Raw genomic sequence first — 24,458 nt, 5'->3', positions numbered from 1 at the left:
GTACTTTGACTCGGACAAGTGACTCTCAGACGCGTTCACACTTTGGATGGGAAGTCTGACATTTTTGGGTTAAATTTTCCATTGCACAAGATCATTTATCCTCCACATTCCGACACTCGAGCGCCTGAAACGTTTGGGGGGGGGGGGGGGGGGGGGGGGGCAGAGTTTGACAGCTTGATGATTGCAAAATGTCTTTAAATGACAAAAAAAAAAAAACTAGAATCTGAGCGATCGAGCTTCTTCTGTGGCTGAGTGGACCGTATCGGACGTCCCGTTGGCGATGAGCGGAGCCGGAGAGGTCGTTTGTGAAGGCTGGCTACGGAAATCTCCCCCAGAGAAGAAACTACGGCGATATGTGAGTCGATCTTTTGGCACGTCTTTTCCCCAATGTGGTTACGAATGGCAAAATAAACTAAATTAAATTGCGATTACGACACACATGGAGCAATGACGGTTGGTTTGGTCCAACGGTTCAGCGCTTTATTTACATTGAGTCATTGTTTAGGCAATAGTCACCACCATAAAATACTGCACGCCAACTGTTTGCAACGGAATTGTAACACGTTGGGAAACTTTGACGCTGCAAATTTGTAGAACAATTGTGAATTTCGTTTTCTTTCTTATTTTTCTGGGAAAGATTTAGTATAATCAATGTTTTTTGTTTGGTGTTGACTTGCAACTCTTCAAGGGTTCAGCATCCGCTTGTCTCCGTTGCGATTTAAATGCTTTGCTCGTAATGTACCACAGCACGGTTTGTACTGTCCGTGAAGACGGGCGGCGTCTGTGGAGAGGCGAGTCCGCTCACCGTGGAGACGAGCAGTAAAAGTTGCATCGTGCACCTTTGACCCTGCTCCATTTGGTTCGCTAAAAGCACATTTATTTGACCAATCTCGGCATCTTTGGCTTTGCAACAGCTTTTTTCAGATGACTGAGGATGGGCTGGACCAGTCAAGCACAGCCAATCATAGCGCTGCTTTCGGCTCTTACTTCCTGGTTGACGAGAAATAAAATACGGTATAATTAGCGGCAGTCAGCACACAGTGGTCTCATTTTGTCCCAAAGTGTTGTCAGTTCATGTTTACAGAACTATTGGACTAAACGTTACAACTTTTCTTTTTTTCTTTTGCCAGTTTCTAGTTTCCAGAAGTAAGTTTTCCAAAAAGTAAAATATTAATATTAAAGGAAAATATAAAATGGTGTCTGTCCGTCATTAGCTTATTCGGTGCCATGATTGTGATTTGTGCATTGGTTTTGATGCTTTCAGGAAAAAAAGTTTTAAAAAAGAATTATAAAAAATATATATGGAATTGAGCTGCTTGCAACAATGAAAAGCTTTATTGTGTGTGTGTGTGTGTTTTTTTTTTAAAGTTATCTAAAGTTCATTGTCTCTCCAGCGATGCATCTTGTTTTTTTTCACTTTACCAAACCCACATTTGTCCCTGATCGTAGAGTTTCATCGTATCACAAACTGGAGAAAGTCCCAGTCGGAATAAGATCCCTCTGAATCCGACCCCATTGGCTGTTAGGGGGATGTACAGTAAGTGAAAGTATGAGGAATGGTCTCACTCAGGGCTCAGGTATGCCAGCTATGCGCTCCGGGTATTTACTGGAAAAAGACTCCTGGTGCTGCCAACGGACTCGCTGCTCCACTGGACTTAATGCTAACGGCTAAAGCGCTTACACCGAGCTCAGGATGCAATACAAACCGATGAGCAACGAACAAGTGCATCCTGGAGTGGGTGTAGAATGGTCGCACACTGATGCAAATGTCCCAACCCGTTCGTTTTAATGATGCAGCATTTTGACGCTTGTAGACGGCGCTAACACATTTTTGTCGATGTCCAACTTCCAGCTCTATTTTCTTGAGTTTACTAATGTTTGCCTTTTTTGTGGCGCTTGATAAAACAAAACTAAAACTCCATTGTCAAACTGTTGTGACCTGCTAGATTTTTCGTGCATCTTCGTTCACTATAATTATTGTTTTGGAGCGAATGCTAACGTGCTAATCTACGCAAAAACAATGCTACGCGTGGCGATGTCCCCATTGAAAAGGCGTTGGAGATCATGTGTGGAACAGTGCCAGCCTTTGGAATGTGGGCGGTCTGCTTACAAACACGGAAAGGGTCTACGGCTAAAGTTGGCAATGCAAGGGATTTTAAGCAAATTTCTATTTCAAGTCGATTCGCTGCTTCGTCTTCATGGAGGTTGTTGACCTGCCGTTATCTCGGGAAAGCAAGTAAAAGGATTGTTCTGTAGGCGACACGTTAAAATGCTGCCCGCAGAGCTAGCATTGCAGTAGCATTTAGCCCGCCGCAGCCTCCGTTAACATTCTTAGACATCTACACAAATCTGAGTCTGCATTTGACACGGTGTAACTTCCTAAATTGGGCCTCTGCTCGTGTAGTTGTTGGGTGATAAAGCAGCTCTTCTACATTGAAATGAATGGATCGCAGAGGTCCGTTAGTGGGCGTTCTAGATTCAGATCTCAAACGGCCGCTTTCGGTGACCGTCACGTCCAGTGTGTACAGTCAGTGAAGCAAACACGCACATGAAAGACAGAACCCGTATCCACATAATAACCTCTGTTCTCTGTCTTTAACGCCGGGCCATGCTGGCAGAGCACAGCTGTGTGTTCACTGTCAACACCTCCAGAGTCACACAAGAACTCGCCACTGGGAAAGGAAATATCTGGATTTTAACAATTGTTCATGATTACTAACTCTTGCCCAAACCGCAGTGACTCTTACTCTTATTCCCAGTGTCTCATCTCACACTTTTCCTCAACAGCTCTCTGAAATCACACTTTATGAATGATAAAGCAAAGTGAAAGTGGCATAAACAGCCAGCATTTTTTAATAGATTGAACTGAAATGACTTAATTCTGCTCATATTAACTATAAATTGGCTTTGTTGATGCGTGCAGCAGAAAACAATTAACTACAATAATACATAAGAAACTGATCTGTAAGATAGTTGTTCTGAGGTTGACCAATGGGTGTAAGTGCACTGACTGTAATAGACGTTGTTATTCATTTTTCAGGACATTATCAGCTCATTTGAAACACACATATTCACCCACTCTTGACTAAAAGTGCCAAAACTTTCACTTTGTCATGTTTATTGATCAATCGCTGACCTACTCTTGGTTCACCGTTGTCGTAATGGGTCGTCGGAGTAGACTGCTTACTCGAAGTGGACGCTAAACATTTGTTGACGATTGTAGGAAGTTGTTTGTTGGATTTGCCCATTTTGAGACAATGAGAGCGGGAATATTCAACTTCAACTCCTTTTATTGCACTGCGGAAGTAACCAAGAACCGAAGGACTTAAGCAGAAATATTTCAAGTTCCATTCCTAAAAAACTGGTCCTGAACCAGAAATGAAAAATTGCTGGTTCTCAAGCCGTAATGCAACTGAGTAGATAATTAATTCTTCAGAGAATTGAACAGTTTCCAGGTCCAAACCAACAGTAAAACATTGACATGAGTTAAAATTGTTGTTGTGGCCGTGGTAATCGTAGGAATAAAAGAAAACAGCTTCAGAAGTGGATAAAAATAGCCGTACGACCTAAATGATGTGACTTTGCAGCACTTTTTTGTTGATTTCCTCCATCTCTGCGAGTAGAGTTTCCTTATAATCAAAGTTGGTGGAAAGTTTAGTTGCAAAGCGGTTGAGAAAGTACGTCGTCAGGAGTTACGTAAGCTCTCCTAATCGCTGTCAGCTGCACGGAGCTGGAGCGCCGGGCCTCCCTCCAGATTTACTGCGATTATGTGCACACTAATGTGCAAATGCGCGGTGGGGAAATAGGCTATAAACCAGCTGCGTCATAGTACAATGTATAGAGAATGGCCTTCGAACTCCGAAATATATCTTTACGTGGAAACTAAAACAAAACAGTCCAATTTGAAATCTTTCAAGTTACATTTCCTATTCATTTTTCCCATTAACTTTTTTGTTAAATTCAAATATTGAGAGTTTGAAGGTAAAACAGATGGGAAATGTCCATGACGAGATCATTTTTAGTCCGAAAAACGTACAATTTGGCTACACGTCTTTTAAAATGTGCGGTTTACAAAGTTTCATGAATACATTATAAATGAAGTTACGTGTCTTCTGCTCATTCATTACTACATAGCAAATTAGCCTTCAGCAACCTTTCAAACTTTTATCTATTTGTTTATTTATTTGCACACTGAGCGGAAAAAGTTCTTCAGGGACCAATGGTACCCCTGACTATGTCTCTAGCTCAGTGGATCGGCTTTCTGCGCACCATCAGCTCTAAATCGGGTCTATAACAGGACTATTTCAGGTCTGAATTAGGCTAAACCAGTTTTGAAGTAGGAATACACCTATGTCCAAATGAAGAAAACACAAGAAGATTTGGTCTCATGTGTACCATAACCTTATCCGAACTTCTCTCCAAATGGGATTAAGTCGTTGCGAAATGAGCAAGCCTCAATGTGTGCTGAAAACGTGCAAGAATCAAGTGTCACTGATGCAACAAGTTGGTCGGGAAAGAGGCACATCGTCCAATAACAAGCTAGACAGAATTAGAATCTTCCTTTCTCAAGACGAACTGGTTTCAACAGAAGGGATTCACGAAGACACCGAAACAACTGTGTGATGAGTTAATTTTGGCGTTTCAGCAGAACAGAGGAAGTGTTATTTTAGACCCACAAAGCTATTTTCCTGTCGGGTTCAAAGGTCAAAAATGCACGACAACAAAATGGAAAGAAAAAAACAGGAAGTTTGACAGCGCAGGTGGGAAAACATGGCAGTTGTTTTTGCCAAAATTGAAGACGCAGTAAGTTAATTTATCAACGTGGGACTGACAATGGACGGAGACTCGAATAGTTCTGTTTTGCAGAAATAACAAACACGAGCAGAGGCAAAATAAGAAGTTCCCTATTTCCTATCTTAAAATCGTCTAAAGAAAATATAGCTTGTTTGAAAATAATATAATAATAATATCAAAAAATGCTATAATTAGAGGGATTCCTTTTAGAACTTCCTGCATTTTTCAACATGTTTTTCTTTTTCTTTACAATTTGCAACTTGACTGATGTAAAACTAAGTACTTTCCTTCCAAACAAGGTCATAATTTCAATGAGGCAACACAAAAACTTGTCAAAAACACTTTAAAGCTTTGAGGATGAGGCACGTTTGCAGATTTGGGATGCGGCCGATGACATTTGGGGGATTTCTGGTGGTGTCCCATTGAGGAAATAGAGCAGCGGAGCAGAGCACTTCCTCTTCCTGACTAAGTTTGGTCCAACCGGAAACATGCTTCAAAGTATTTATTTACTCTGTACAACTCCCAACAACTGAGGGTGGAAGTAACAAAAGCCTTTAACCCGACTTGTGTAGTGATCGCCCCTGGCCCACAGTTTGCATACTGTTGTTGTGTCCGTGGGCAACACACTTAACCTGCCTGCGTAAAGAAGTAAAGGTATCATATTAAAACATCTGCTTAAGTAAATTTGAAAGTAAAAAAATACTTTCAAATTAAAAGTTTAAAGTATTTCACACAATTTCTGAGAAGGGTTATAGCATGAAATGTGTTCATGTAAGAATTGTGCAGATTTTTGGTCAACAAAAGCTGGCAATTTTTATTTGACAATTATTTTTTGCTCTAAACCTGGACTTTCATTCAAAACCTTTTCGATATCACTGTGAATGGGCTAAATAATAGTCCATCAGCAATTTTAGACTTAAACCATACATCCATGTATTTCATTTTATTCATTTTATTCATTTTATTCATTTTATTCATTTTATTCATTTTATTCATTTTATTCATTTTTTATATAAGATGCAAATTTCTATCTGCAGTCCCTAAAATCCATGTACTTTATTCATTTTATTCATTTTTTATTTTTATATAAGATGCAAATTTCTATCTGCAGTCCCTAAAATCCATGTACTTTATTCATTTTATTCATTTTATTTATTTTATTTATTTTATTTATAGGGGTTCCATCTGCAGTCCCTTAAAATCTGATGATAAAAAATCTGAAAACCTGAATAAAAACGGTGTCGCTCACCAGCCCAAAGGTCAAAGGTCAAACCAACTCCAACCAGAGTGCTCTGTCATCGTGTCCTTAGGCAAGACACGTCACCCCCGGATGAATGGATGTTGAAAGCAGCGAGTGGGAGTGATGGAGCTGCAGAGGGAGCTGAATGGGCATGTGACAAGTTCTCATGTTTTTCTAATTATTACTTTGTTTGCTGTGATAGAACCCACGGTGAATATTTATAATAGTTTGACATCAGTCACGCTGTAAAGGAAAAACATGAGATTTTCCTTGTCTGTCGTCAATAATCGACATTCCATCAAAAATGCAGGGCCAATTTACTCTTAACTGACACCATTTTCTGACAGTTTAAACAATCATTCAGCAAAATAAAGCCGTTATATGGTATTATTATTTGCCAAATCATAAGTAGTGTATTTGTATGGATTTTGGCCCTTGTTTACTGTATGGTTGCTAGGTAACAGTTGAAGAATCACCTCTCCCTACGTCACGTCTGCCGCTCACGTCCAACCAGGAAGTACAATCATAAACGTCCTCAAAACTGTCAAAGTGGGGAAGTATTTACACAACGTTCATGTTCACGGCGTTTTAGTGAAATGTACAGTCAAACCTGTCACATGCACTGAATATCTTTAACAATGAGGAATCCGGCCCATGACTCCAAAAATATATAATTACCGTATTTTCCAGACTATAAGTTGCACGGGAATCTCACCAGCCAAAAAATGCATAATAGAGAAGAAATAAACATATATAAGTCGCACTGGAGTATGAAATGCGGTTGCAAGTGTGAAAATAACAAATAATATCACATATAAGTCGCTCCCGAGTATAAGTATATAAGTATAAATATAAGTATAAGTCGCACCCCGGCCAAAACTAGGAAAAAAGGTGCGACTTATAGTCCAGAAAATACGATACATAAACAATCTTGTTTACTAGCTTACTATTGGATTTTGCATGTTATATGTCACAAAATAAAATCTTATCAGTAGTTATTTTATTGTATCAACGCAATTTATTTAGTGCAACCTAAAATGTTGTTAGGTCTTGGCCCTCGGAAAAATCTAGGCCTCGAGAAAATTAAGTTAAATAGCCCTGGAGTATAATAATAATACTGATAATAATGATAATAATACAATCATAATACAATAATACACATATTTGCAGTTCTAAAATTCCCCACACTTTCACAGGTTCATCAGAAATTGCTAAATTGTCTTTAAACTACGTCAACCAATTGAAATACTCGCGGCTCTAAATGACGGTGGAGAAATGTAACCTGCTTCATTCATATTTAGCTACATTCTTAAAAAATAACTTTATTGACACAACTTGCACTTCTACTGCCAGGCCGTTTTACTCGTGAAGTTGAAAATATGTAACATCGTGATGACTTACTTACCCAGAATCCTCGGCGTGTCCTGACTCCTCCGTGTGACATTTTCACCGAGGTGCGACGGAGCGGCAACTGTTGCTCAACGAAGCGCTGTTTGTTTTAGTTACGTTTTGGCACCGGCCTCGGAACTACTCTTGGCCCGCTCGGAGGTCAGAGGTCACGAAAGGTCCAGAAGTTTCTAGAGCGTCCTTTGCCATTACATATTGAGATAATAACTTAATGGGATTAGAGCAGGTGTAAATTAAAGGTGTATTATGTAACTTTTGTGGTGAAGATCTACCTTTAAAGGGGACAAATTATACTAAATCGACTTTAACGAGCGTTCACCCTCGTTACAGTGGCGTTTCCTCTTCGTTAGTTTACTCAAGGCTGCGTTTTGACTGATTCATACATCTTTGAGGAATCGTGTATTGTCCTACAACGGCAGGAGTGCTCCGAAAATTCCTGTTTTCACCTACCCCCTATCCTCACTCATAAGTTTTATTACTAAGCCATTTTAGATTAATATTACAGTTTACAATGAAAATAAATACACAAATGATGAACTACTTATGTCATACTTCAATACTAAGGGCCTTTTAAAAGCAGAATACGTCTCCTTTAAAGACGCTGTATGTAGCCCGCCCCCTAAGGTTTTTAAAAGGCATTACAGTCAAAACGAAACAAAAATACACATCACGTGACAAGTTGTTTTCTTGGCTTTCCCTGTGTCTGTAAGGCGTGGAAGCGGCGCTGGTTCGTGTTGCGCAGCGGCCGTCTCAGCGGGGAACCGGATGTGCTCCAGTATTACAAGAACCCACAGTCCAGACGGCCAATCAGAAGCATCAACCTCAACCTCTGTGAGCAGGTAACTCTCTCTGCCAGACAAAACCGTGGGCTAAAGACTCAACCTCTGTGAGCAGGTAACTCTCTCTGTCAGACAAAACACTGGGCTAAAGACTCAACCTCTGTGAGCAGGTAACTCTCTCTGTCAGACAAAACCGTGGGCTAAAGACTCAACCTCTGTGAGCAGGTAACTCTCTCTGTCAGACAAAACCGTGGGCTAAAGACTCAACCTCTGTGAACAGGTAACTCTCTCTGTCAGACAAAACACTGGGCTAAAGACTCATCCTCTGTGAGCAGGTAACTCTCACTGTCAGACAAAACACTGGGCTAAAGACTCAACCTCTGTGAGCAGGTAACTCTCACTGTCAGACAAAACACTGGGCTAAAGACTCATCCTCTGTGAGCAGGTAACTCTCTCTGTCAGACAAAACACTGGGCTAAAGACTCATCCTCTGTGAGCAGGTAACTCTCTCTGTCAGACAAAACCGTGGGCTAAAGACTCAACCTCTGTGAGCAGGTAACTCTTCTCTGTCAGACAAAACCGTGGGCTAAAGACTCAACCTCTGTGAGCAGGTAACGCTCTCTGCCAGACAAAACACTGGGCTAAAGACTCAACCTCTGTGAGCAGGTAACTCTCTCTGTCAGACAAAACCGTGGGCTAAAGACTCAACCTCTGTGAGCAGGTAACTCTCTCTGCCAGACAAAACCGTGGGCTAAAGACTAATCCTCTGTGAGCAGGTAACTCTCTCTGTCAGACAAAACCGTGGGCTAAAGACTCAACCTCTGTGAGCAGGTAACTCTCTCTGTCAGACAAAACCGTGGGCTAAAGACTCAACCTCTGTGAGCAGGTAACTCTCTCTGCCAGACAAAACCGTGGGCTAAAGACTCAACCTCTGTGAGCAGGTAACTCTCTCTGTCAGACAAAACCGTGGGCTGAAGACTCAACCTCTGTGAGCAGGTAACTCTCTCTGCCAGACAAAACCGTGGGCTAAAGACTCAACCTCTGTGAGCAGATAACTCTCTCTGCCAGACAAAACCGTGGGCTAAAGACTCAACCTCTGTGAGCAGGTAACTCTCTCTGTCAGACAAAACCGTGGTCTAAAGACTCAACCTCTGTGAGCAGGTAACTCTCACTGTCAGACAAAACCGTGGGCTAAAGACTCAACCTCTGTGAGCAGGTAACTCTCTTTGTCAGACAAAACCGTGGGCTAAAGACTCAACCTCTGTGAGTAGGTATTTTTTTGAGATCTCAGGACACTCTTATATCACAGTCGCACCGAGTCAACACAGAGTCAGGGGAAAAGGCTTTCTTCAACTTTTTTTTCTGTATTTGGAACAAAGCACAAGTCTTTTTAAATTAGTCTCTCGTGTTATGCTTTTTTTTGAATGCCTTTTAATGAATTCAAAGCACTGGTTAAAAATTACCCAAAATGCCAGTACTCTTGCTTTGTATGATTTAATCTCATGTTGTAATCGTATTTTTACATTATGTGTTAATTTTATTGATTGTTTTATTGAATGTTTTATTGGCGTTGTATCTGGTTATTCTATATTTGTTTGTTTTATTTGTATTTCATACTTCACAGCGTGTGCATGAAAAAGAGTTTATCTCATCGGATTTCCCCTGTATACAATGAAAATGCAATAATTAAGGTTTCGTCCAGTGATATTACTTCAAATAATAAATCAATCAGATGTTACGTTCAGTCAGTCCCAGGGCTGCAACCATTCATCAGTTAATTGTGCCTAACCTAAATATACATAGAAAATAATCATAGTTGTATGTAGATCATCGCTCTTTGGACAATGCAGACTGGAAAACACATCCAAAAACACATTTTGCAACAAAGACAGTGACATCATTAAATCAAAATGTCAAAAAAGAATAAACTGTTTATGATTTTCCTCAAAATTACACTTCATTCGTACATAGTCTCTCTTATCAATATACTCCAAATAAATTTTATTCAAATTGAGCAATTTCTTGAACCACTATTTTGTACTTGTATTATTATTTTGAAGTAACTGTCCTCCAGCCCTATTTTCCCTGACCGCTGCTGCATCCGTTGTCTATGAAGACCTTAAAACACACCCTCCCTCTCCCGTCAGGTGGACGCCGGTCTGTCGTTCACTAAGAAGGAGCTGGAGAGCAGTTTTGTGTTCGACCTGCGCACAGAGGAGCGGGTGTGGTACCTGGTGGCCGAGTCGGAGCAGGACATGAACCGCTGGGTGTCGTTCATCTGCCTGCTCTGCGGCTTCAACCCCACAGACGACGGTAACTGTGCAGAAATGTGCTTAGCGACAGGTGTAAACGTGGCGTGGGACAATTTGGTTAGAAACGTGGGAAGAGAACAGACACAGAACAGCTCCATAACCAACAACAAAGACGCAACAATGTGCGTTTGATCATTTAAACAGAAAACACTATATATTCTTTTAGGAGAAGAGAGAAAATGGCCTTATCAAACACCACCAATTAAAGTCTTGCCCAGTGACACAACAATAATAACTATAACACAAAACTACACAGATATGAACAACCTTAAAGATTTACTTTGAGAATCTTTTGTAACAATTTGCACGTTTTGTGTTTGAATGATAGTCCAGAGTTATTCTGCTTCAAATGTATTCTTATTCAAATTTGGTAAGGTCTTTATTATTATTTTTTCATATATTTTTTTATACATGTATATATACTTTAAAAGTGACAAAAATGTGTCCTTTTATTTACTCTATTACTGTTTTGTTTTTACTCCATCTGTTTTATCGCAGACTAATTAATTTACTCTATTATACTCTATTAGTGTTCATCAAATAAGAGATATTCTGATTTATTAATTAGATGTTAAAGCTCAAAATTTACTGAGGTCTTTGTTGTATTCAATTTTATTATATTATATGTATTTTTTCATATCATTTTTTATACACTTACACATACTTTAAAATTGACTTAATTTTTGCCTTTTATTTACTGTTGTTTTTTAATCCTTCAGTTGTAATGCAGATTAATTGACCAATTGTGACTATTCATCAAATAATTGTAGTATTATTATTATTATTATTTTTTTACTGCCGCAAAACATACAGTCCACATGCATCCATCACTCGTTTCTATGTCTATCTAGTTTTACATCCGAGATAAACGGTTTCAAAGTCAAATGGAGTCTCGGTATCAAAGACAGTCTCAAGTGCCTTGATCTCAGTCTAGTATTCATGAATATTAGTTTCACCAACAACCAGTATTTCCCTGTGAATATTGTGCACTTTGACATGGTGTTATAAAATACTGTGACATTTTTCAAACAGAATTCGTTCCAAAGTTCTATCTACATTTGGTTGAAACTGTATTTCGACTAAAACAATCGCCAGCGCATCACCGCGTCTGCTTGTTCCGCAGCTCCTGACCGCCGCGCCTCTACGCCCTCTGCTGGACCCTCTGCGCTCGGGCTCCACAGCTCCGTCCCCGTCCCTCCACCGTACGACCCCGTGAGCGTCCCCGCAGTGACCCCGAACAGGGAGCTGCATCCTGGGAAGGAGGAGGATTATCTGTGGCTGTCCAACTGCCAGAGCCACAGCAGGTAAGCAGTGATGAACGTTTTAATTTGCTCTTTTTTTAAGTTTGCTTTTTTTTTAGGGAGTGTCTACAGAGCCGCGGCGCTATTTGACCGCGCCGTTTTAGACCACGCCGGGTTAAGGTCAGGGTTAAGGTTAGGGTTAAGGTTAGGGTCAGGGTCAGGGTTAGGGTTAGGGTTAAGGTTAGGGTTAAGGTTAGGGTCAGGGTTAAGGTTAGGGTTAAGGTTAGGGTCAGGGTTAAGGTTAGGGTTAAGGTTAGGGTCAGGGTTAGGGTTAAGGTTAGGGTTAGGGTTAGGGTCAGGGTTAGGGTTAGCCATGAGGCTATATGGCCGCGGTTCCTGAAACTGCTGGGCCATTTGACCGCGCCGCGGCTCTGCAGCCACGGCCTTTTTTTTTATTTACGTTGTAACATAAAGAGCATATGTTTTGTCAGTAATAAAACCACACAAAAAAAAAAGCGTGTGCAAGCTTATTTTTCACATTTGTCCATAAAGGAGTGAGAAGAAAAATCATATTTAATCCCATAATAAGGTATTAAACTTAGACTATTACCCTTAAGGTCGATAAGTAACTGTTATATCTTGGTAAATTAAACATTGTGATAATAATATACCAACAATTGTACGGAAACTGACAGATAACGAACACACTCACAATGACGGAAAAGCAATTACCATTTTTACGGACTATAAGTCGCACCTTTTTTCATAGTTTTGGCCGGGGTGTGACTTATACTTATATACTTATACCCCGGAGCGACTTAAATGTGATATTATTTGTTATTTTCACACTTGCAACCGCATTTCATACTCCAGTGCGACTTATATATGTTTTCTTCTCTAGGCTGGTGCGACTTATACTCCAGTGCGACTTATAGTCCGGAAAATACGGTATAATGTTGATTAAAACATGTCAAATTTGCATTGTAAGCATTACGAGGTTATAGATTTCCAGTTTTTTTCTCAATATTATTATTTTTTTTTTACATTTATTCTAAAATATTTAAATATGCATTGCATCATAATCACCATTTTTCTTCATATCTGGTTCACATTTCTGCCTCTAATGGCATTGTTACAAATCTAAAATCTTTCGTAATAGATATTTAATTCATTATACATTTTATTATGTGACTTGCAGACCTCCGGTGGGCTCGTCCTTGTCTCTGGACACAGATTACAGTGACCTCTTCCCTGGACCCTGCGCCACCTCGTCGTCCTCCTCCTGCTCTTCCTCGCCCTCGCTCATCCCCCCGCAGCCCCCCTCGGCCCACAGGACGGCCCCCTGGACCGTCCCGGGCCTGAGCCAGTCCCTGGACTCTGCGTCGGACCCTCACAAACCGGGGTAAACTACATCGACTTCACACCATTGCATCGATCTGAAAACATTGTGTCAGGCATCTTATGCAAAAAATACTTTATTATTCATCATTCAAGCTATGGGAACATCTTCAACGCCAATTCAAGTCAAATTTGTATATCTTTTTGGGAAAAGTCCTCACAAAAGCCTTCAAATCAGAAAGAAATTTTTTGCCTGAAGCTTGTATAAGATGTAAATTATATATATATATATATATATATATATATATATATATATATACATACATATATATTATCTACTTTTGTTCTACTTTTTTTCCAACTTAATATGTATTTTATTGTAGTTAGTAATTCCAATTTTACTCAAAGCAAAGTTGGATTTGATTTTGGATCTCGGGCTGCAACCATTTCTCGACTAATCCTGACTTTAATCCTTGACTTTAAAATATAATACCAGTCATATTTTGATCGTCGTAATTGTTTTCTGGACTCTTTAGTCTTTGAAATAAAAATACCTTTTTTTCTAACAAAGACAGTGGCACTATTAATAATAATAATAATAATAACTTTTATTTATATAGCGCTTTTCAGTGACCCAAAGACGCTGAACATAATAAAAAAAGGGGGGGTATTTACAGACAGGGGGGGACAACACGTACAATACACATTAATATACAGATAAAATGAACAAGACAGAAGAAGTAGAGAGAAAAAGATGGGGATGTAACAGGGGGTAGAAGAGTAGGCAATGGGGTAGAGGAGGCTAGGGGTAGGGGAGGTCATAGGCTTGGGTGAAGAGGTATGTTTTTAGGCGGGATTTGAATGTTGTGAGTGAGGGACAGGTTGGGGGAGGGAGTTCCAGAGTCGGGGTGCTGTTCGGGAGAATGCTCTGTCGCCAAAAGTTTTGAGTCGGGATGTTGGTGCAGTCAGGGTGAGAGAGGAGGAGGATCGGAGAGCTCGGGAGGGGCGGTGGGGGATGAGGAGGTCAGACAGGTAGGGGGGGGGCAAGGTGGTGAAGAGCTTTGAAGGTGAGGAGGAGTATTTTAAAGTTTATGCGCTGCTTGATGGGGAGCCAGTGGAGAGAGCGGAGAACGGGAGTGATGTGATCACGGGACCGGGTGTGGGTGAGGAGGCGGGCAGCGGAGTTTTGGACCATTTGGAGTCTATGGAGGGAATGGGAGGAGATGCCAGTGAGGAGGGAGTTGCAGTAGTCAAGGCGGGAGGAGATGAAGGCATGGATGAGGGATTCAGCAGCGGGGAGGGTGAGGCAGTGTCGGATTTTGGCGATGCGGCGGAGGTGGAAGTATGAGGTCTTGACGATGTGGCTGACATGGGGAGTGAAGGAGAGGGTGGGGTCCATGATGACACCGAGATTGCGTACCAGGGTAGAGGGGGTGATGGTCGAGGTGCTGAGTGAAAAGGGACCAGTTTTATTGAGAGTGGATTTGGTGCCAATGAGGAGGAGCTCTGTTTTGTCACTGTTCAGTTTGAGGAAGTTGAGAGTGAGCCATGATTTTATTGTAGAGATGCAGGTTTGGATGTGGCTGAGGGGAGGGTTTTGGGTGGATTTGGTGGTGAGGTATATCTGGGTGTCGTCAGCGTAGCAGTGAAAGTCCAGGTTGAGTTGGCGGAGGATGTGACCAAGGGGGAAGATGTAGCAGATGAAGAGGAGGGGGCCGAGGACTGAGCCCTGGGGGGCCCCTGCGTTACTGGGGAGAGGGTGGATGAGTGACCGGAGAGGGAAATGAACTCTTGCCTGTTGGTGAGGTAGGATGTGAGCCAGTCAAGTGCAGAGCCCTCAACACCCAGTTGGCGCAGCCTTTGTAGGAGGATGGAATGGTTTAGCAGCCTTTAGTGTCAAAGGCTGCGCTGAGGTCTAGTAGTAACAGGATGTTGAGGGCCCCGGAGTCTGCAGAGGTGAGGAGATCGTTGAGTACTTTGACCAGGGCTGTTTCAGTGCTGTGAAGTGGGCGGAAGCCAGATTGGAGGGGTTCATAGAGGTTGTTTGACTGGAGGTGGGTGTGAAGTTGGGCGGCGACGATGCGTTCCAGCGTTTTGTATTCAATCAAAACGTCAATAATACTTACACTCACTTCACTTCATATCAATAATACACTTTATTTGTAATATTTCTCGGTCTAGAAGCCTTCATTCACCATATTTCAACCTTCATTTGCGCGTGAGTCTAGACGTACAACGGAAATAATCGTTGACTAGTCGACTAATTGAAAAAGTATCTACTAAATTAATTAATAAATAAATCATCATAAGTAACGGCCCTGTTTTGCCTCTTTAATTGACTTTTCTGTTGCAGCACAACCTAAAAAATCTTTTTTTTTTAGGACCCTTGACAAGCGTTCCTCCAGACCCCGCTGCCACCCGTCCCCTCACCCTCGCAAACACTCCCTGGACTTGCACCTGCGCACGGCCCCCGATGACCCCCGCGCGCACGCCCCCCCTGCCAGCGTGTACCAGGTGCCCCGCTGCCCGCTCCGGCCGTCCTCCGCCCCCGGCGTCGACTCGCTCGCCCAGGCGGAGCTGCGGGCGGCGGCCCCACAACCGCCCCCCAGACCGCCCAAACCCCCGGCCGTCGCCGCCCAGGCCGAGGGCGTGGCGGGGGGGGCGAGGCCGGCCACGCTGCCCCGGTCTGGGACTGAACCGCGGGGACGGGACGGTGAGGCGGCGGGGCAGACCAGGAGCGGCACCGCGACTCTGCCGGGACGGGCAAACTCTGGTAAGACGAGAGGCGCTAAAACGAGGAAAAGAGGCGCAGTAATCTTCTATTAAGTACTGGCTCTGGGATGAGGTGCGAAACATGGATCATATGGGCAGTAAATTGTGAATATTGAGTTTGTCTCTTAAAAATGACCTGAACAAAGACAGAAAAGTCTGCTCGTTAGTGGTGGATTTTGATGGTTTAGTCGCGTTTTGTGCTCCAACCAAGACATTTTCAGGCTCATTTTAGCACATTCGTGATGCACTGTTAAGATATTGTCTGAATAAAAAATACTTGTCCATAAAGCCGACGTCAAATGCACCGTATTATTCAGACTCTACAGGGCCAAATGTAGATAGATGGAAGACGGATAGAGCTGTTTTTTTGGAGCTGAAAATAAGAGTGGGACGTTTAATCTGATCATTTTTTTCTCTTTGGTCCTGTTCTTGTTTCATTGTTGTCTTTTTTGTGTTCAAAAATATGTAAAAAATATATATACATAGAAAAAAAAAATAATAAAGGGGTGGTATGCAAAAAAAAAAAAAAATAATGAATTAAAAAAAATGAACTTGCAATGACGTGTATTTATCCGAAGGCCACAGCAAATAATAAGATTTGTGCATCCTATTGGAAAAAGAACGGAAATCAAATTAAACAAACTCAATTTAGTTTTTTAAGAAACGTAAATAGCAAATAAATGTAGAAAATAAGAGTAACAGCCCTCACGACAAAATAAACGCGTACGCTAATCTTTAAAGGTGCAACATGTAAATTTGAATTTCTATACATTTTTGTGGAGCCTGAAATTACAACAGCAGCTGCCTCGAACGGCGGCAATGAAAACAGATTCACAATATCCATAGCAACCATCTATTCGATATACGCTTCCGATATAGGGTACGTCTCCATGGAGATGTTGGCATTGTTTCGGAGCGTTTCACCATATGGCATGAATCTAATCTAATCTAATTCTTTCAACAACTGTTTTTGCGTGTGCTTTCTTCTTACTGTGAGCGGCGTCACCTCTCCACGGAGCTGACCCGTACCCCGCCCCGGTTGGCGCTCGTGCCCGTGAAGTGTCGGCTCGGGGAGTGTGAGCGCGGGGTCAAAAAACCGACGCGCTGGACACAACCTGAACAAAGCCGCTTTCTCCGGGGATTTCGGATTAAAGTTTACAGAACGACGAGGACCTTGGCCCCGATCTTAGCGTTATCCGTTGTTCGTTCGCTGTGTGATTTCGCTGAGCCGCGGCACGTTTCCTGATCACAGATAATCATGATTCTTGTGTGTGTGTGTGTGTGTGTGTTCTTGCAGAATCTTCTTCCACGCCGCGCTCCCTGTCCGATCGAGCCAGCATCTTTGAGTTCAGCGAGAGTTTCAACACATATTTTGTACGTTTTCTCTGCATTTCATCGTCGTCCTTTTTCGCTACATCCATAAAACTCCTCTTTGCTCGCGCTAACCTCAGAATCCTTCCACCCAAATATTCAATCACAATCTAAAGGTAAAGGAGTTGTGTGTGTTTTGTTTCAGCTCAACAAAGGTCTGGTGCCGTTGGGAAGCGTGTGCTCTGAAGACGATGAGGCGGATGAGAACTATGTTCCGATGAGCGCGGCCACCACAGAGCCACCTATAGCTACAAGGTATTATTACACTGAAATACTGCAATTTCAGTACAAATTAATACAGTGCAGCGGGCTAACAACCAGAGACCAGCAGGGGGCAGGCCTTTCCCCCTGAACAGTTAGTCATTGGAAGCACATAATAATGGACAAACAGATAATGCTTTAGGAAGTACAGTCCGTGCACCAGCAGAGGGCGACTCCCCGTGACAAATGACATGGTGATTTAGTGTTTCGGAAGTAAAACATGAAGAAAACATGAAGAAAACATGAAGAAGACATGGAGAAAACATTAAATGGATGGATCATTGTTTTAAATAATAGTAATATTTCTGGCTTTTTAAATCGCATCATAAAAAAACCAGCAGTGGATTTTAAAAAAATCCTATGTATATCACTGAAGAAGAGAAAAGACTCCAAGTGGGTCCAGGGCAGTGGGCGTGTGTCATAAAACAATTATAACATTAATAAATTCTCTGAAAAGCCCATTTTGCGTTTAATACATCTCCTTTAAAGGGGCTGTTTTGCCCCTTAACAATAAGTCTTTGTGTGTCTGTGGCTAACTGTAGCGCGTTTGAAACAGGAAGTGCGCTGTTACTATGCAAATGTTTGTTGGCGTTACTCTGCTGCAAAAAGTTCATGTTTTTAAGACTGTAAAAATCATGTCAGCGTTACGTGTTTCCACTGACGCATCTGGTCTTTCCCCCGCAGAGCCGCTCCGCCCCCTCCCTCTCTCCGCACGCGTGAGGCTAACTACGTTTCCATGACGCCGCTGCCGCCGGCTGTTCTGGCCCCACCCCTTCCGGCCGCCGCACCGTGCGACTCCTCGTCTCTGGGGCGCCAGGTCCCGCCCCCGGCCCACATGGGCTTCCGTGCCTCTCCGGCGACTCCGCCCCCTCGAGGAACTCCCGTCGCAACCCCCGGCAACGAGCCTCCCCCTGTTCACCGCGACCTCAAGCCTCGCAAAGGTGAGAAGAGATATATATATACGCTTTTGAATTCTAATTTATATGTGATAAAAGACGGATATTTCTGTGCATCGTGACAGTTTTCTGGACAGTATAACTATCAGTATGTCAGTATAAGAGTATGTCAGTATAAAAGTATGTCAGTATGTCAGTATAAAAGTATGTCAGTATAAAAGTATGTCAGTATAAAAGTATGTCAGTATAAAAGTATGTCAGTAAAAGAGTATGTCAGTATAAAAGTATGTCAGTATGTCAGTATAAAAGTATGTCAGTATAAAAGTATGTCAGTATAAAAGTATTTCAGTATAAGAGTATATCAGTATAAACGTACGTCAGTATGAATGTATGTCAGTATAGAAGTATGTCAGTATGTCAGTATAAACGTATATCAGTATAAAAGTATGTCAGTATAAATGTATGTCAGTATAAAAGTATGTCAGTATAAATGTATGTCAGTATAAAAGTATGTCAGTATGTCAGTATAAAAGTATGTCAGTATAAACGTATATCAGTATAAAAGTATGTCAGTATAAATGTATATTAGTATAAAAGTATGTCAGTATAAATGTATGTCAGTATAAAAGTATGTCAGTATAAAAGTATAAATATCAGTGTGTCAGTATAAAAGTATGTCAGTATATTTATCAGTATAAAAGTATAAATGTATGTCAGTTTAAAAGTATAAATATCAGTATGTCAGTAAAAGAGTATGTCAGTATAAACGTATGTCAGTATAAACGTATGTCAGTAGAAACGTATGTCAGTAGAAACGTATGTCAGTATAAACGTATGTCAGTATAAAAGTATGTCAGTACATAAGTATGTCAGTATAAAAGTATGAACGTATAAATATTAGTATAAAAGTATGTCAGTAAGTCAGTAAAATAAATAAAGTGCTTTGGTAACTGTTGTTGAAGTTGCTTTTTAAAGATAAAGTTTAAAGTTAAAGTTTGATTTTTAGATTTAAATTTTTAAATTTATAAAACGCACTTAATTACTTTTGAAAATGATCAAACAAACCTATTTAAAGCTGCACTTAGTCACTTTTCTGGCCCTTCCCTGTGGATTTGTTACAGCATTACGTGAAATGTTTCAAACCCCGGCATTAAACATATCACTCACAGTAAGAATGCTGTGTTTATGGTATTTTTGAGCAAAGAAAACAGATGTAATTGGAAAAAACACGAAACAGACACGTTTATTACGATACTGAGGAACATTCCAGCCAATTCAATCCCACATGTTCCGGAAAAGCTACCGAGTTACCAATTTATTCTGTTTGTTTGTGTGCGTTGCCAGGGAAACCAGCTCCTCTGGACATGACGTCTGTGCTGCAGCAGGACTGGCAGGAAGTCCCGCCTCCCGTGCGCTCGCCTGTCACTCGGACCTTCACGCGAGAGTAAGTCTGAGATGATACAACAGTTTGAAACAAAGGAATATCCGGAGAAGAGCGATAGTCCATCATGTTCAATATATGGATGTCTCTCCCCACTCTTCATCTCCATTTCGATTTCGGATTCTGTTCAACAAACAAACAAATGAAATAGGAAAATAAAACTTCGAAATCATTGCCCAATCTGTTTTGAAGGGTTTTATCAGCACTCTTCTATTTTTAAATGTACCTTTAAACAACTATATATATTTGTATTGGTTTGTATTGTGAAAAAAAAAATATATTGATAAAAAAAACAGCAAGAGTAAAATAATAAATAAAAAAAAAAAACAGCAAAAAGACAAAACAAAAAAGAAATAGAGCAGCCCACGAAGCAACACCAAAAAATAATATTTGACCTGTTTACTTTTACAAATAACTGGACATACTGAGCCCTCTCCCCGCTGTGTGTCTCCCTCAGCCCGTCCTGTCGCCGCGACGTCGTGCCCAGCAGCGCTAACAGCTCGTCTCCTTCCTCCGACTCCGATCCGGACGACAACTACGTCGCCATGACGACCTCCAATCTCAGCTTCAGCGCCGGAGAACCTGTAACACAAACTTTGACAAACGCTAAACCGTAAACATAATCCCTGTGCGTTTGTTCACACCCGACTTTTCTTTTGTGCTCGCGCCCAGTCGCTCAGGCTGATGCTGCACCGAGCTTCAGAGGGCGGAGTCAGCTGCAGCCCGTTACTACGGCGACACAAAGACAAACCGGTCGAGTACTTGGACCTGGACCTGCACACGGGACGAACAACGCCCACCAGACAGGTACGCAACAGGCCACGCCCACCAGACAGGTACGCAACAGGTCACGCCCACCAGACAGGTACGCAACAGGCCACGCCCACCAGGCAGGTACGCAACAGGCCACGCCCACCAGACAGGTATGCAACAGGCCACGCCCACCAGGCAGGTACGCAACAGGCCACGCCCACCAGGCAGGTACGCAACAGGCCACGCCCACCAGGCAGGTACGCAACAGGCCACGCTCACCAGGCAGGTACACAACAGGCCATGCTCACCAGGCAGGTACACAACAGGCCACGCCCACCAGGCAGGTACACAACAGGCCACGCTCACCAGACAGGTACACAACAGGCCACGCCCACCAGACAGGTACACAACAGGCCACCCGCACCAGGCAGGTACGCAACAGGCCATGCTCACCAGGCAGGTACACAACAGGCCCACGCCCACATTTTGTGCTATTACTTGGTGAAGTATTTACGCAGATATTCTGGCACTGAAATAAATAAAGAAGTAAAGCTGATGCTGGAGGTGTGGACTGATCCTGATTCATCCCAGAATGACTGACTTGACTGAAAATAAGAGGGTTTTATTTTTCCATGCCCAGGAGCTTGTTATTGTCTCATCAGATAGTGATGGGTCATCTGAAGCAGAGGCTTCGAGGCTCGCACCGTCTGGAGGAGGCCAAATGTTGTTGAAGCCAACGATTTGCCTCATAATCCGTGGCAGTGCCTGGGTCTGGGAAAGCTCAAAATGAATCATTTGTTTGGGTTGGAGATGTTAAAAAGTGTCTCAATTAAAATAAAATTTAATTTCCCTTACCACAACGTTGTGGTCAATAAAATATTGCAAGAGTTAAATACTAATATAAAAAGGGCTTCTACAGATGTCTGTGTGGTTGACTGGTGTTGCATCTTCATTTTTTTGACCACAAGATGGCGTAGTGGAGCAAATCAAACACCTTGCGAGGCATCGATTCATGTATCGGTACAATTGGCTAAAGCCTCAAATGGTTCATGGGGCTTCATTTGGCCATCACTTTGTACAGGCATCTGGGGTTAAAGGGGATAAGGATATTAAAAAAGGTGAATCTAATCATTCTAAAGACATTTTGCTGCTTCCAACAAACATGGCGGTGGTTTACTTCCCAAAAACATACATCATTTAAAAAAAAAAATTAAAAGATTTTTAGCTAAATTTAAAATATATTTATATTAACTGTGTTTTAGTCCAATGAGTCGTCCGGCTGGTCAGACGACTCATGCGTTTATGACATGGGTTTATTTTAGATTTCAAGGGCAGAAAACAGTGACGCGGCAGAAAAGTCCCTCATGCCAAATATAAAGCTTAGATCTGGACCTTTAGGAAGATGACCGTCACGTCTGTTACATGTCTGGACCAAGCACTCAGTGAACTGCAAACGGACTCAAATATAGTCATTATAACTCGCACCAGTGTTTGCAGAGTGTCAACAAACAGGGAGTTTTTTAGTTTTGATTGTTGTTGCTGTACCATGTGACCATCATTGAGTAGATGATTTATATTTGGTGTACTGGTAATATTTTCTGAATACAATTGGCTATTATTTTGGTTTGTGACACTGTACTATCTTACATGTATTACATTTGGAGCAAATTGAACTCCCTCATTTGGCCGTCACTTTGTACAGGTATCTGGGGTTCAAGGGGATAAGGATATTAAAATAATAATAATAATCATACTAAAGACCTTTTTGCTGCTTCCACCAAACACGGCGGTGGTTTTCTTCTCACACGTCTGATTCATGAAGTATGACACTTACTCTGATCTATTTACTTGACACTAACAGAACATATTCTCGTGTGTCCTCAGAAGCGTTCCCCGGCCATGGGGCGGGGCACAGGGGAGGAAACACCCGGACCTGACGATGAGCGCGCACGCTCGCCTCGTGCACGAGTGGAGTATGTGGTGGTGGACCCCAAAAGGACCAAGGCCCTGAGGAATACGAGAGAAGCATGGCATGATGGGAGGATGTCCACGGACAAGGAGAAGGCGTAGAAACCACTGCACTTTTGTTGAAAAGTATCGTAGGATTTGTTCTCAAACTGCAAATTAAAATCATTGTCGATCAGCCGTTAATCAATGAAATATTTATCTGAAATTCAAGCAATTGAATGGAAATACATTATGATAATTGAGTTGGCATTAAGAAATGATGAATTAAACATCTATCATTAGTAACGCATACTTCATCGCGTCTCCAACCACCATTTTACCCATAACAACCGTCTCGATTCAACTGTAGGAATAAAGAATGCAGTGATTTATGACAAAATTAGTCCTCCTGCAAATGCAAACAGTGAGATTTCAGAAAAAGCAGCTTAAAAATGTGAATTCAAATGTCCCCGTCTCACGTGCAAGTGAAGCTGCTGTGATAATGATGTTGAACACTGAATAAAGATATCTACTGTCATGATTATTCTGAGCAGTTTTTTTTTTTCATTGTGTGTTAAAGAGTTGAAGAGAGAAAAAAAGGCTGTGAATCAAAAGAATGTCAAAAAAAAAGAAAAAAAAAATCACATTTAAAATTCTTAAACTTCATTGACACAGAAAAATGCACAAAAAACAATGGATAAATGATAAATAAGACATAAATATACCGTATAATATAAAAATACAGATTGTAGAGGATCAGTGGTTCGGGATACTGACACTTCAATCACAATGAACGCTTGTTGCCATGGAGATGTTAAAGCTTTTCCTCAAACATCCCACAGAATGTGCCATTAGACTTACCGTAGCTGCCATACATGTATTCAATTACAGTTTAAGTCATAGCTAAATATAAATACTTTGGGTTTCAGACATTAAAATCCTTTCCTGATTTGAAAGATTTGCAAAAGCGCAATTCAAATTTAAACATTAAATGTTCTTCTCTCAACCTCTACTTTGACCGCCTAAAGACGCATTATGTATTTTCTGAATAATCTGTTTTCAGAGAGTAATTTGACGTAGTTGTGTGTTCATCACGTTCCTTTGAGGTTTCAGGGCAAAAAGTAGTGAGAAAATTGTGAAAAAATGTTCTTGTATGACAGTTTGAGACATTGTAGTTGACGTGGTATTTATCAAAGTGTGCAACAGTGGTGCTTAAATGAAAGACAAGACAGTTTTCTTTAAAAATGTGAACAGAATAATGGACCAGGGGTATGACAAGTGTTTTACTATTTTCAAAATTGTACTCTAATTTGTGTATTTGCACCTGTTGTACATGTATATACATTATAGTTTTACACTGATCGAGCTGAAAGAAAAAGTTGAAAAGTCTGTAGAAAATGACAGGAAGTGACATCACACCAGGGACACTCATTCCAGTCAAAGTTTATGCAGAATTTACACAAAACAAACAACTTTTTTGACCCTCTAAACATTCATTCAACCAAATAAAGTTGCTCTCATGTATTTTTACTTGTCGAATAAGTGACATTGGATGAGTTTTTTCCTCAGTGTTGGCTGGCTAGCTTCCAACTGTGATGTCATCGATTACAAACAGGAAGTGACATTATAACCCTACAAAATGTGCTATTCTGTCATAACGTTTTAATAATGTTAAGCTAAATACAAAATATATCTTAACTGCATTTTGGTTCAACGAGTCGTCCGACCTGTAGGGGGCACTTTAAGAAACCTTTTAGAAAATGACTTTTAGAAATGTCATGTCTGTCACTTGTCTGGACTTTGGACTCAGTGAACTGCAAACATAGTCATTATAACTGGCACCAGTGTTTGCAGAGCATCAACAAACAGGGGAGTTTTTCAGTTTTGGTTTTGATTTGAGTTGGCA

The 24,458-nt window shown here is 41.4% G+C and overlaps 1 protein-coding gene across 1 annotated transcript; it reads left to right on the top strand.

Moving 5' to 3' along the window:
* Window positions 1-216: 216 nt before the first annotated feature.
* LOC140371950 (GRB2-associated-binding protein 1-like) lies at window positions 217-23,065 on the top strand. The gene is made up of 13 exons (XM_072459188.1): window positions 217-355; window positions 8,152-8,280; window positions 10,368-10,533; window positions 11,656-11,836; window positions 12,972-13,175; window positions 15,493-15,884; window positions 17,181-17,257; window positions 17,400-17,509; window positions 18,200-18,456; window positions 19,756-19,855; window positions 20,310-20,436; window positions 20,525-20,659; window positions 22,490-23,065. The coding sequence occupies exons 1-13, from the start codon at window positions 281-283 to the stop codon at window positions 22,673-22,675; spliced, it is 2,139 nt and encodes a 712-aa protein (XP_072315289.1). The 5' UTR covers window positions 217-280; the 3' UTR covers window positions 22,676-23,065.
* Window positions 23,066-24,458: the final 1,393 nt, after the last annotated feature.

Source organism: Eucyclogobius newberryi, unplaced genomic scaffold (genome assembly GCF_026437365.1).
Source record: "Eucyclogobius newberryi isolate DKJ021-1_F unplaced genomic scaffold, fEucNew1.0.hap1 SCAF_22, whole genome shotgun sequence".
NCBI lineage: Eukaryota > Metazoa > Chordata > Actinopteri > Gobiiformes > Gobiidae > Eucyclogobius > Eucyclogobius newberryi.
Note: the sequence above shows the minus strand (reverse complement) of the source record. Positions and strands in the feature narration are given on the sequence as shown.